The 13,449-nt window shown below is 45.7% G+C and overlaps 1 protein-coding gene across 1 annotated transcript in view; it reads right to left on the bottom strand.

The window, feature by feature from the left end:
• SEC63 (SEC63 protein translocation regulator) overlaps positions 1–12,142 on the bottom strand; it is a 90,942-nt gene extending 78,800 nt beyond the window's left edge. The window contains exon 1 of the mRNA NM_001171321.1: positions 12,019–12,142. Within this exon, the coding sequence (NP_001164792.1) occupies positions 12,019–12,142 (124 nt within the window). The remainder of the gene's footprint in view (positions 1–12,018) is intronic.
• Between the last annotated feature and the right edge of the window lie 1,307 nt (positions 12,143–13,449).

Here is a 13,449-nt window from a genome sequence, read left to right as displayed (position 1 = left end):
AGTAATAAAAGAAATGTAAAAAAAAAAAAGAACAAAGCACCAAAAAAAGATGAAAATGAATGACAATTTAAAATCTGCACTCTACTCTCTCACTCACCCTGCCCCAGTACTTATATTCCACAGAGAGCCCAAACTATCTTATAATTTTCCTTCTAATCTGAACCTCCCTCTACAATCTAATGTCTCAACAGAACAAGCCTCTGAAATGGATTCCCCTACATTTAGTTTCTCCCTACCCAGCCTGCACACAGAACTCCACAAAAGAAAAGCTGACTAAATATCCTACTTAGAAACCTGCATTGTTTACTAAATGACTTTTATGATGAAGTATAAGCTTCTTTAAACAGCTGACTTAGTCCTAAGGGTCAATCCCATTCACATCTTTACCATTTACTACATTTCACGCTTTTGCACAAGCTTTCACCTACTTCTAGAAGGGTCTTCTCCCGCTTACCTTTAAAATCTACCTTAAATCACCTCATTTACATGAACACTTTCCCAAATAAACAGAATCACTTACTCCCATAGCACTTTCCACTTGCCATTTTAAATTATTATACTGTTATATTTATTTAATTACAGGAGTCAGAACACAGTGGTGGCTAACAAGAGAAGTTTTGACGTAAGACAGATCTAAGTTCAATGTGGTGGAATGAGAGGGCCATGCCAAGATGGCCACTGGCAACAGAGTCTGCCTGGCAACAGGCTGTTTTTGGATGGTTTCAAAAACCACATGACGGCTGAGTCTGCCTGGCAAGAGGCTGTGATTGGATGGCTTCAGAAACTGCCTGGCAACAGGGTGTGATTTGTTAGGGCATAGACCGCCCCTTGACCAGATTGGCTGCCTTGGCTATATAAGCTGTTGCAGCAACTGAAATAAATGAGTCTGCAGGCTGCTTGCCTCAGGCCTGCTTTCACCTGACTCCCTCCCGAGGTCTGTGTGGTGACTCCAGGCCTCTTGCCCCGACCATGCTCCTCCTCCCAGAAACGAATCCACTGCAACAGTCCAACAACCAGTCTTCCCCAACAGCGATACTGCTTTACGTAAATTGATTACCTCCTCTAGAGCTCAACTTTCTCAAAACTAGAATTGAGATAATACAGGAAGCCAGCTCAAGTGCTGTTATGAGTAGAATGATCTCTCCTCACCTCAAGGTTAGTGAGCATCCAATAAACGGCAGTTGAGCTGAGACTCAGCCTGGAAGGGGAGGAAGAGCCTTCCCCACCAAGAGACTAGGTCTAGTCATCCCAGAAGAAGGTGGAATAGGGAACACAGGAATCTGTCCTATGTAACTGCTATAGAACTCAGGAATCTATTGTTTTAAATATCCATTTATTTATTTGAAAGAGACAGCACACATGCACTTCCATCCATGGGTTCATTCTTCAAATGACCACCACATCAAGGCCAAAGCCAGGAGCCAGGAACTTGCCCCAGGACTTCCAGGTGGGTGGAGGGCCTCAAGCACTTGGGCCATCTTCTGCTGCTTTCCCAGGTGCATTAGCAGGGAGCTGGATCCCAGAACTCAAAACCAACACTCATAATAGATGCCTAGTACCACAGACAGTAGCTTAACCCACTGCATCACAATGCTGGCATCCAACTCTGAAGTCTACTGAAGGCTTTTAACTTTCAAAGGAAAGGCTTGACATAATTTGTGATTTATTTCTGTTGGTTTCTGCTCTTAGCACAGTACCTCTTGCCATTCCCAGCTTTCTGGCAGGAAGCTGGGCAGATATTCCTGGAGCAGCTTACAACAGCAAGTGCGGGCAAAAAGGACCTTATTTTCAAAATACTAAGGATCTGTGCTCTTGGGGCTGGAGCCGTGGCTCACTTGGTTAATCCTCCACCTGTGGCGCCAGCATCCCATATGGGCACAAAGTTCTAGTCCCAGTTGCTCCTCTTCCAGTCCAGCTCTCTGTTGTGGCCCAGTAGGGCACTGTAGGATGGCCCAGGTGCTTGGGCCCCTGCACCTGCACAGGAGACCAAGAAGAAGCACCTGGCTCCTGGCTTTGGATTGGCGCAGCGCCGGCTGTAGCAGCCATTTGGGGAGTGAACCAACAGAAGGAAGACCTTTCTCTCTGTTTCTCTCTCTATCTATAACTCTACCTGTCAAATAAAAAAAAATAAAAATAATTTTAAAAAAGGATTTGTGCTCTGATCACAAAAAGATACAGAGGCACGTGGTCATTTTGACTGTCCTCCTCCAGCCACGTGACTTCCAAGGAATTTAAAAGGTGGCACCTTTACCTCTGTCCCTTTACTATTCTCTTTTTCCCTTTCGGGAGCTACACATTAAAGAGTAGGGCATTCAAAACCAACCACATATATTGGGGGGAATAAGGAAATGAATGCATATAAAGGGAAAGGCTCACATTCAGAAAAGAACTGAGACCTTTTAAAAAAAGATTTATTTATGCATTTGAAAGGCAGAATGACAGAGGTGTTTTTGTCTTTTTTTTTTAATTTATTTGACAGGCAGAGATACAGAGAGAGAGGAAGAGATAGAGAGATCTTCCACCTGCTGGTTCACTCCTCAAATGACCACAACAGGAGTCAGGAGCTTCTTTTGGGTCTCCCACATGGGTGGCAGGAGCCCAAGCATTTGGGCCGTCCTTTGTTGATTTCCTAGACACATTGGCAGGGAGCTGGATCAGAAGTGGAGCAGCCAGGACTCGAACTGGTGCCCATATGGGATGCCAACATAGCAGACGGCAGATTAACCCACCACAGGGAGAGCAAGGGAGGGAAGGATGAAAGGAGGGAGGAAAAGAGCGAGAGCAAGAGCGAGAGATCTTCCACTGGAACTCCATCTGGGTCTCCCATACTGCTGCAGGGGCCTAGGTATTTGGGCCATCTTACACCACTTTCTCAGGTACAATAGCAGGAAGCTGGATTGAAAGTATAGCAGCCAGGACTGGAACTGCCAATCATACGGGATGCTGGCATCACAAGTGGCAGTTTAACATGCTGCACCACAATGCCAGGCCCAAGACTTGAGACCTTAAGCTTACATCTCAAGCTGATCCTATGAACAGACAAGGCCTACAATTAAATACAATAACAAAAAAAGCAAAGGCTGGAGAAGATTCCCAGAGTTATCACATTATTAGATTCAAATGTCCAGTTTTCAATAACCATAAAATCATAAGGCATACAAAGAAATAGTTAACTATGGTGTCTGGTGCTGTGGTGCAGTGGGTGAAGCTGCCTAAGGTGCCAGCATCCTATGTGGGTGCTGGTTCAAGTCCTGGCTGCTCCACTTCAGATCTACCTCCCTGATAGTGTGCCTGGGAAAGCAGCAGAGGATGGCCCGAGTGCTTGGGCCCCTGTACCCACGTGAGAGACTTGGAGGAAGCTCCAGGCTCCTGGCTTCGGAACAGCCGAAATCCGACCACTGTGGCCATTTGGGCAGTGGAACAGCAGATGGAGGATCTCTTTCTCTCTCTGTGACTCTGCCTTTCAAATAAATAAATAAATCTGCTTTTAAAAATTAACTATGGTCCATTCAAGAAAAAAACACATCAACAGAAATAAATCTGGGGCCAGCATTGTTTTGTAGTGAGGTTAAGCTGCCACTTGCATCACATACTGGTACCGGTTCGTGTCCCATTTCCAATCCAGCTCCCTGCTAATGGCTTGAGGAAAGCAGTAGAGGACGGCCCAAGCATTTAGGCCCCTGCCACCCATGTGGGAGACACAGATGAAGCTCCTGGCTTTGGCTTGGCCCAGCCCTGGACATTGCAGCAATCTTGGGAGTGAATCAGCAGATGGAGGATAGCTCTTTCATTTTAGCGCTCTCTCTCTCTAACTTTCAAAATAAATAAATCTTAAAAATTATAAACTCAAATCAGCAGATCTACCAAAGACTTTAAGAAAAGATGTACAAAGAATAAAGGAAGTCATGAAAAATGTCAAGAAAATTACATATGAGCAAAATGTTAATTTCAATAGTGAAAAAATCTAAAAAGAAACCAAAAGGAAATTCTGGAGCTGAAAAGCAAATAACTAAAATGAAAACTTCACAAGAGGGATACAAAGGCATTTGAGTAGGCAGAAGAAAAAGGTAAGTGAAGGGACAGGGTTGTGGCGCAACAGTTTAAGCCACTGCCTGCATTGCTGGACCCCATATTGGAGCACTGGTTCAAGTGCCAGCTGCTCCGCTTCCAATCTAGTTCCCGGCTAAGGCGCCTCTAAGGCAGCAGAAGATGGCCCAAGTACTAGGACCCCTGCCACCCACATGGGAGATCCAGATGAAGCTCTCGGCTCCTGGCTTCTGCCAGGTACAGTCTTGGCTCTTATGGCCATTTGGAGAGTGAACCAGTGGATAGAAAATGTCTGTCTGTTTCTCTCTCTGCATTTCAAATACATAAATAAATCTTGAAAAAAAAATTAATAGAAGCAAAATTGTTATAGTAAGTAAAATTCACCAAAACAAATAAATTAAATAAGACTTTCTTAATAGACCAAAGAAACAACAAGAGAAATCAGAAAATTTTCAGAGAAGAATGAAAACCAGAACACTACATACCAAAATTTATGGGACATGACAAAGTCAGTGCTAAGGGAGAAATTCATAGCTATAAAAACACATTCGCCAATTGTTAAATCAACAACAGGAGTCACTGGGTACATGCTCCCCACGTATTATCTCTGTCCTTAATGTGTTTTACTATGAAACTTAAAGACAACACTACTAGTCGAACAATACCCTATACCTTGTGTGGTTGTGTGAGGGCAGCCTGCTGAAATCCTTGCTTAGTATATACTAAGATGATCTTCTGTATATGAAGGTAATTGAAAATGAAACTCGATGAAGGGCGGGATGGGAGAGGGAGAGGGAGAGGGAGAGGGAGAGGGAGAGGGAGAGGGAGAGGGAGAGGGGAGGCACGCAGGAGGGAGGGAGTTTCGGGGGGGGAGCCACAACAATACAAAAGTTGCACTTTGTAAATTCACATTTATTAAATAAAAAAAATCATTCATTAAAATCATCCCCACAGCTCGCACTGCGGCCCAGCAGGTTAAAGCCCCAGCCTGCTCCACTTCCGATCCAGCTACATGTTAATGCACTTGGGAAAGCAGCAGAGGATGGCCCAGGTTTTTGGGCCCCTGCATTCACGTGGGAGACCAGAAGTAAGCTCCTGGCTTCAGATAAGCTCAGCTCTGGTCATTGCAGCCATCTGGGAAGTGAGCCAGCAAATAGAAGACCTCTTTCTCTCTCTCCTTCCCTTTCTCTCTTTCTCTGTCTACCTCTTTCTGTAACTTTCAAATAAATAAAATAGATCTTTAAAAAAAATTCTTTTATTCCCCACAGGAATAAAAAAGGGATGCACACACCAAAATGTTAACTGTCTTGTATTGATTTGGGCAAAAGCATTATAAGCAGTTTTCATTCTGTGCTTTTCTGCATTAAGTATATGCAATTTAAGGAAAAAATTACACTCACTTAAAAATCTGATCCATTATCAGAGTGCCTACAATCAAGTCCAGACTTCAATTTCAGGCTAATGTGTACCCTGAGAGGCAGCCTATGGTGGCTCAAGTACTTGAGTCCCTGGTACTCATGTGGAAGACCTGAATTGAGTTTCAGATTGCTTCCTTGAGCCTGGCCACAGTCCTGGCTGTTGGTGGTTGCAGAGTAAACCAAAGAATTGAAGATCAGTGTGTCTTTCTGTCTGTCTCTCTCTTTTGCTCTCACTTTCTCATTCTGCCTTTCAAATAAATAAACTTAAAAAAAAAAAAAAAAGCGGTGCCAGCTGTGGCACAGCAGGTTAACACCCTGGCCTGAGGAGCCAGCATCCTTCGTGGGCACCGGTTTGAGACCCAGTTGTTCCACTTCCGATCAGGCTCTCTGCTGTGGCCTGGGAGAGCAGTGGAGGATGGCCCAAGTGGTTGGGCCCCTGCACCCACATGGGAGACCCAGAGGAAGCTCCTGGCTCCTGGCTTCAGATCGGCACAGCTCCAGCCATTGCGCCCAGTTGGGGACTGAACCAGTGGATGGAGGACCTCTCTCTCTGCCTCTCCTCTCTCTCTGTGTAACTCTGACTTTCAAATAACAATAAATAAATCTTTTAAAAAAAACTAAGGTAAAATAGTTGTCACTCTTAACATATATATAAAAGTGACCCATCACCTAAAAGCAGCATCTAGCATAAAAGTAATACTCTATAAACAATTGTAAATGAAGGAACGCCTACAGTGCAATCAGCCAGCATGTCTTCATGCATTTCTTCCTCTGCTTCTTACAATCACTTCTTGAGTAGGTATTATTACCCTTAGAAAATGAGGCTGAAAGTTCAGAGATAACTAAATGAGGACTAATATGGGACTCAAAAAACAAAATTTCTACCTTTTCAAATTAAAGGTTTTCTTATTACTATACTATTAAGCACCAAAAGCGGGCTCCCGCTCACACTCCCAAGCCACAAAGCCAATTCACTTATGAACTGTTTGAGAGCAAACAAGTAATGAATAAATGTATTTTTTAAGTTTCATTATCCTCGCTACAACAACAACAAAAAAACAAATGTGCTTTAGTAGCAAACCAAATTATCTGAGAAAGTCCATGCAACCAGAAGAAGAAGATAACAGCATTGCTATATGTCAGACACTGTTCTAAACATTCTACATCTCATTTAATCCTTTTTTCAATCCTCACTTTAATATGAAACAGATTACTGTCTCTAATTAACAGAAGAGTACACTGAAATGTACAAAAATCAACTAACTTTCCTAAAATGAGAGTAAGTAAGTGACAGAGCAATGCTTCAAAACCAACCAGTGTTGAAAAAGTAAAAAAGGGAGTAAGGCCAAATTTTCAAAAAGTAAGATGGAGGCAAAGACAAGGGCAAGGAGTCAAAAAATAAACAAAACCCAGGAAAATGTCATGATTTATTTTACCTCAATTCAAAAACCTATAATCTTTAACCTATGGAATGAAAAGCATTTTTTGATTAACTGAAATTCTATGAATTCTATGAACAAGCAATCAGTTATTTTCTTTTGCCAAATACACCAATGCGAATCTGGTATAAACAACTGAGAACAATGTTTAAAATGTAATAGACAAAATTATGTACTTATAACAATAATGGTCAGATTGAAATTACACATAAACATTAAGAACACTTGTAAAAAGTACTATGCAAGAGAACTGTTAACACTGTCAAGACAGAACAAAGCGGACAGCCATATAAGGTCACAGGACAATATTAAAAGCAACATCAAAGTTAGGTAGTGGCTAAGGTAACTAGGTGAAATTATTTCAGAATTTAAGGATACCCAAAATACCTAAGGCTCCAATCACAGCAAAATGTTAAATACTTTGGAAGCCATTAATAGGTGACTTTGATACATTAGTTGTGAACCTGTATTATTAAAGTTGTTTTTTCAAAAATATTTGGTTTCCAACTATTATAACTTTACAGTGCTGTTCTATAATAAGCATTTTTTAGCTTTGTAAAACAAAAAAGCTAAGACTTTAGTTTTTTTGGATTTTTTTCCTAAGCAAAAAGAACATATCAAAACAAACTTACTACCCTCCAAAAGGACAACTATAGCAAAAGACTATCCTAAGGAAATTCTCTTCTAAACATCACTTCTCAAACACAACTACAACTTAGGATCATACAAGGACCATTTAAAATATGAATACGCAGCACATACTCCAGATCAATTAAATCAGAATAACTGAAGATGGGCAGGAGTGTTTTTAAAAGCTCCCCAGGTGACACTAACAAAGAGACTGAGAACCATCATTCTTGGGAAACTGAAACCCTTCATATTATTATTTCTTCATATAAAATTTTTGTCTGTAACTGTCTAAAAAGTATTTTGTGATTTCATTCACCCAATTTGCAAACACCCAAGAGTGCAGGGCCCTTCATGACTAAAAGGGATATTATCACAAGTCAAACAACAGCCCAGCAAGTCAAACAAAAATCAAAGCAAAAGGATTCCATTAATAATGCTTTAGACAACAGCGTCAGTTCAATTCACATGTCAAATATGCAATCACTAACCAAGCTAAATCTACTTTCCAAATGCTAGTTCTTACAATCTTTGAAATGGCAATATGCCTCCTGGTGCACTTAAGAACCCAACAATTCCAAGAGTCATCCTGAAACAACCGCCAACTGTGACATTCAAAATCCCTCATGTCATTTAAAAAAAAAAAAAAAAAAAAAAAAAAAAAAAAAAACTTAAAGATTGCTTAAACCAGACTTTAAGGTTGTGTGACTGGGGCCGGTGCCGTGGCTCACTTGGTTAATCCTCCACCTGTGGTGCCGGCATCCCATATGGGCGCCGGGTTTTAGTCTCGGCTGCTCCTCTTCCAGTCCAGCTCTCTGCTGTGGCCCGGGAGTGCAGTGGAGGATGGCCCAAGTCCTTGGGCCCTGCACCCGCATGGGAGACCAGGAGGAAGCACCTGGTTCCTGGCTTCGGATAGGCGCAGTGCCGACCATAGCAGCCATTTGGGGAGTGAACCAACGAAAGGAAGACCTTTCTCTCTGTCTCTCCCTCTCACTATCTATAACTCTACCTGTCAAATAAAAAAAAAAAATTAAAAAAAAAGGTTGTGTGACTGTCAGCAAAGAAAATCTTTTCATACTTTCATGCAGAAAATATCCCTGAAAACTCAAGACTGTCAGAAGAACTCTGAAATTCAAACTCATGCCTTTATTTTTTATTTAGCAATGTAAGAACTTCACAGGAATACTAGATAATCTTTAAAAGCAAATATTAAAATATGTTACGGTGTTACTCAGAAACCCTACTCCAAGTCCACAGCCTCTATTCAGAAACTTGAGGGCAGACTTCTGGATTTCAGAAAAATTAACAGTGTTTATACCCCGGCCTGGCCTGGAAGGTCTCAAAAAGCACAAACAAGGCCCGCCGTGGCTCACCAGGCTAATCCTCCGCCTGTGGAGTCGGCACCCCAGTTCTAGTCCCGGTTGGGGCGCCGGATTCTGTCCCGGTTGCTCCTCTTCCAGTCCAGCTCTCTACTGTGGCCTGGGAGGGCAGTGGAGGATGGCCCAAGTGCTTGGGCCCTGCACCCGCATGGGAGACCAGGAGGAAGCACCTGGCTCCTGGCTTCAGATCGGCGCAGCGTGCCAGCCGTGGCGGCCATTTGGGGGGTGAACCAACGGAAGGCAGACCTTTCTCTCTGTCTCTCTCTCTCTCCCTAACTCTGTCAAATTAAAAAAATAAAAAATAAAAAAGCGCCAATAACCAAATACATTAATATTCTAAAAGCAAAACATGACTTTTTTAAGTAAGATGAATAAAGATTAAGCAGGGGCCAGCATGCGGAACAGCGGGTTAAGTAGCCACCTGCAGTGCTGGCATCCCATATGGGTGCCTGTTTGAGTCCACGCTGTTCCACTTCCAATCTAGCTCCCCGTTAATGTGCCTGGGCAAACAGTGGAAGATGGCCCAAATACTTGGGCCCATGGCACCCAAGACAGAGACCCCTGATGAATCTCCTGGCTCCCGGCCTCTGGCTTCCACCTAGCCCAACCCTGACCATAGCAGCTAGCCATTTGGGGACTGAACCAGTAGATGGGATGGCAGATCTCTAACTCTGCCTTTCAAATAAAATTAATCCCCCCCCCAAAAAAAGATTAAGTAACCTCCATCAGTAAAGTCAACAAATTATTTTGTTGCAAACATCTGAAAAAACTTTTACAAAGTTTTGTATGAACCTGTAATTCAAGATTTCTGCTTGATATTCAAGATACTGTAACTAGGCTTGGGAGTGGGGAGTATTCACTATGATGAAAACATCCTTTTAATTCCATTGTAATTTTAAAGAAACAAATTATTATGGTAAATCCATGATAAAAGTCCAAGTGGTGCCCAGCAATTTTCATCATGATCAGAAGAGTATATAAGTGTCCACATTAATTTTAATAATGAAATTTGGGGCAAGACCAAACAAGCGCATCAACACGTGCATACGTTTACTAAGGCAAATGGAGGTACAGAAGGGGCAAATCAACATCCATGGTTCACCCAGTTTTCTACCCAGCGGTATGCCGACACAGAGCTTTGCAGCTAAGCAGACCAATGTTCTAATCCAGACTCCACCACATAGTAAGGTTACTTAGGCCCCCCAACCTCCAGTTTCCTCATCTGTAAAACTGGGTTAATCATTGTAGCTATATCTCACTACATTTTTTAAAGGATTAAATAAAGTAACATTTGAAGTTCATGACTTACAGGCCGTCAATTCCCTCCACCTAAACTGCCACCATCTGTCTAAAACCATCTATGCATTAAAGGGGTTCAAGAACGACTTGCCTGTGTCATCAAATTTTATACGGTAAAAGTCACTATGAAAAAGGCTTTCAAATTTCAGAAATTCAGTTAGTGGTGACTAATTTCTGAAATCAGAGCAGCTTCTCCAACCACACTGTAACAAAACCTACCTATCCTGCTGATACTCTTTTGTCTTCTACACAGCCAACTGCATGTACAAATGGGTGACAAGTAAAAACACCATACCCAGAAGTGGGCCCTTCTACCTTGAAGTACCAGACTGGTCAAGGTTTTACAGATAAACCATTACAATACTTAGAATTAATCACTTAGAGACATCCATTGTCCAAAGAACCCACACAATCCAAATGCACCTAGGAAAAAACAAGACAACAGTCCAAAATCCACATTTGGTAAACTACCCACTGAATGAGAAAACTCAACACTGGTAACTATGGCAGAGTCTTGCATTGCCTATTTAAACTGTCAAACGTTCCAAAACATGGAGTCCTTTGTTGCTCTTTACCCTAAACGCACAGTGTTTTGGTTCTATTATGCATAACTTTAGAATTTTACAGGGCTTTAAATCAGTCTTAATGTACAACAAGCTCTGAGTTGATCCAATGTTTTCCTATTAGCAATTTCCCCAAAGTACAATAAGTAACCTAGACAACCTAGACTTCCACCACACCCGACTTAAGATATTTAAGTTAGCATATCTCTTGTAACAAGAAAGCTCTCTCTAAATGTTAATATTAAAATCCAAGTAGTCACTGCTAACACTACCATAAATAACCCACGCAGACTCCTGCTGTTCCATCGACTTTAAGAACATCATCTGTCAACATGTCCTCGCAGAGGACAACAAATGGAATCGAAACATTACTCGAACAGAAAAATGACTTTTAAAGAACCTCTATTATCCTGTGTTCTAATACGATAGTGTTCGTCGCGAAAAGATTCAGAACTAAAAGCAAACGGATCTGGCACTGCACAACTACCTACGACTTACAGGAGTCTTAATCCCACACACTTGCACTTTTTCCGTCATAAACAGGAAACTCCAAAGAAAAGAAGAGACACAAACGCCTTTTTTTTTTTTTTTTTTTTTTTTTTTTGGCTAGGAGGAATAATAAAGGCATCGCTTCCAACCCCCACAGTCTGAGTGAATAAAAGAAAAAGCCACGGGAGGAAGTGACGGGGGTGGGCGGCTGGTGAGCTCAGTTGAGACTCCTAAACATGCCACCCAGCTCGCAGGGTGCCTCGAAACATCTGTACCGTCAGCTGCGGCAGGCGAACGGGGGAGGGTGCGGGCTCGGAGTTGTGTGCCTGCACGCCTGGCTTCCTCCTTCGCCAACTCCTCGCACCTCCCCATCCCATCCCATCCCGCTCCCTTCACGAAAAAAAAGCAAGCGAGCCCATAAAAGCAGAGGCAAGAACACAAAGAGGCAGGAAGCGGCTGCAACCAGCGTCCAGAACAATGGAGAGAGGGTGCGAGGCGAACTCTCGAGGAGGACAATGAAGAGGGGTGGGAAGGCACCGAGGCCAGCGCCGCCGAGCCCGGGTCCTGCCGGCGGCGGACGCCTGGACGCCGAGGCCGGACCGCGCGGCCCGTGTCACCCCGGACGCGGAGGGCTGGGCTGGGCTGGGCTGGGCCGGGCCGGGCCGGGCCCGGCCGGGGCAGGCAGGCGGGAGCGGCGGGGCCCAGAGGGGGCGGCGGGGCCTGCGCGGAACCGCAGGCAGGCGCCGGCAGCACTCACCGGCATTCTGGTCTCGGGGCCAGAGGTAGTAGGTGGCTGGGATCACGATGAGCCCCACGAAGGAGGTGAGGAAGTAGAAGAAGGTGTTCCCGCTGTCATCGTACTGGAACTGCTGCCCCGCCATGGCACTCCCTCCTCCTGGCTCTTCTCACCACCGCCGCCGCCGCCGCCGCCACGACCCCGCTCGGCGCTCCGACTCCCGGCGCTCCGGCCCCGTGTGGCGCAGCTCGGACGCCGCCGCCGCCGCCGCCACCGCCGCCACCGCCTCTCCTCCCCGCCCCCACGCTACTCTCACGGACACGCCGTCGCCGCTGCTGCCGTCGCCAGCTCTCGCGAGAGGAGCTAGTTCCCGCCCCGTTCTGCTTTTCCCTCCTCCGGGCCTGTCACCCAAACGCTCACTAAGAGAGACGTGGCGCGCGCAGCGGTGGAACTCTGCGAGGGCCTCCCTTAGCCACGCCCCCAAGCCCTTGTAGGCCCGCCCTGAGGCCCCGCCCCTAGCCCAGAAGACCGCCCCTTTCTCCGCCGCTTCCTTTCCCAGCGCCCGGCGCCGGAGCCCGGATTCCTGCACGTGGGGTCCCCGCGAAGGCTTCCCGGCGGAGAGAGCGGGCACGGGCGATCCCCCAGGAGCAGAGCAAGGCTTCCTCGCCTCCCGCTCTGGGTCGTCCCTACCCGTGCCGGCCTCTCGCTTTTCAGTTGCCCTGGTGGTTGTGATCCCCTCCTGCAGCCCCCACAAGTTGGAAACAAGTGTTTCCCAGGAGAGGGGGCTGGAGGAGGGAGTTGCTGCTGTGGGTTTTTTGCAAGATAATGTTTGCTATTAAAAGACCACTGCCTACGCCACGCCCCCTTGCAGACGCGCCCCAGCGCGGCTGACATCTGTAGTTTCCAGCTCAGGAGCGCTCTCCACCGCCCAGGCGCTAGGCTGGGACCTTTACTGCTTTCTATCTCTTACGCCTCAGTAAAACCCGCTGGGACTAAGCCAAGCATCGCTGCCCCTAACAGATGAGGAAAACTGATGCCCGCAGAGATTTGCCCAAGGTCAACGCAGAAGGCACAGAAGGTCTGGGGATTCCAACCCAGATGGCTCTGACGCCACAAAGCCGGTGCCCTTGAGCTCCGCGTCGCGTGCCCCTGCAGGCTGCGGGCTGGGGGCAGCCGGGGCCGGGGGCGCTCTGGGGAGCCCGGGGGGCGGTGCCGGCGTGGCTGGGGGCGGGGCGAAGACCCTCTCTCTGCAACCCCTCGCCTCGCCCGCCCTTCTGGGGGGGCCTGAAGGGTGGTGGTGAGGATTCCAGGAAATCGTTGTGAAAACGCCTTTCAAAGGAAAACGACGTAACCTGGAAGACCCCACGTCAGGCCGCATTTCTGAAGCCTCCCTTGAGGGGCGAAGTGGCTTTCCGTGTGCCCGGTGTCGGTGGCCCGTCCTCTGTCCAGGAC

Source organism: Oryctolagus cuniculus, chromosome 5 (assembly GCF_051225735.1).
Source record: "Oryctolagus cuniculus isolate XC-2025 breed Fujian yellow rabbit chromosome 5, ASM5122573v1, whole genome shotgun sequence".
Taxonomy (NCBI): domain Eukaryota; kingdom Metazoa; phylum Chordata; class Mammalia; order Lagomorpha; family Leporidae; genus Oryctolagus; species Oryctolagus cuniculus.
This window is presented reverse-complemented; position numbering and strand designations above follow the sequence as displayed.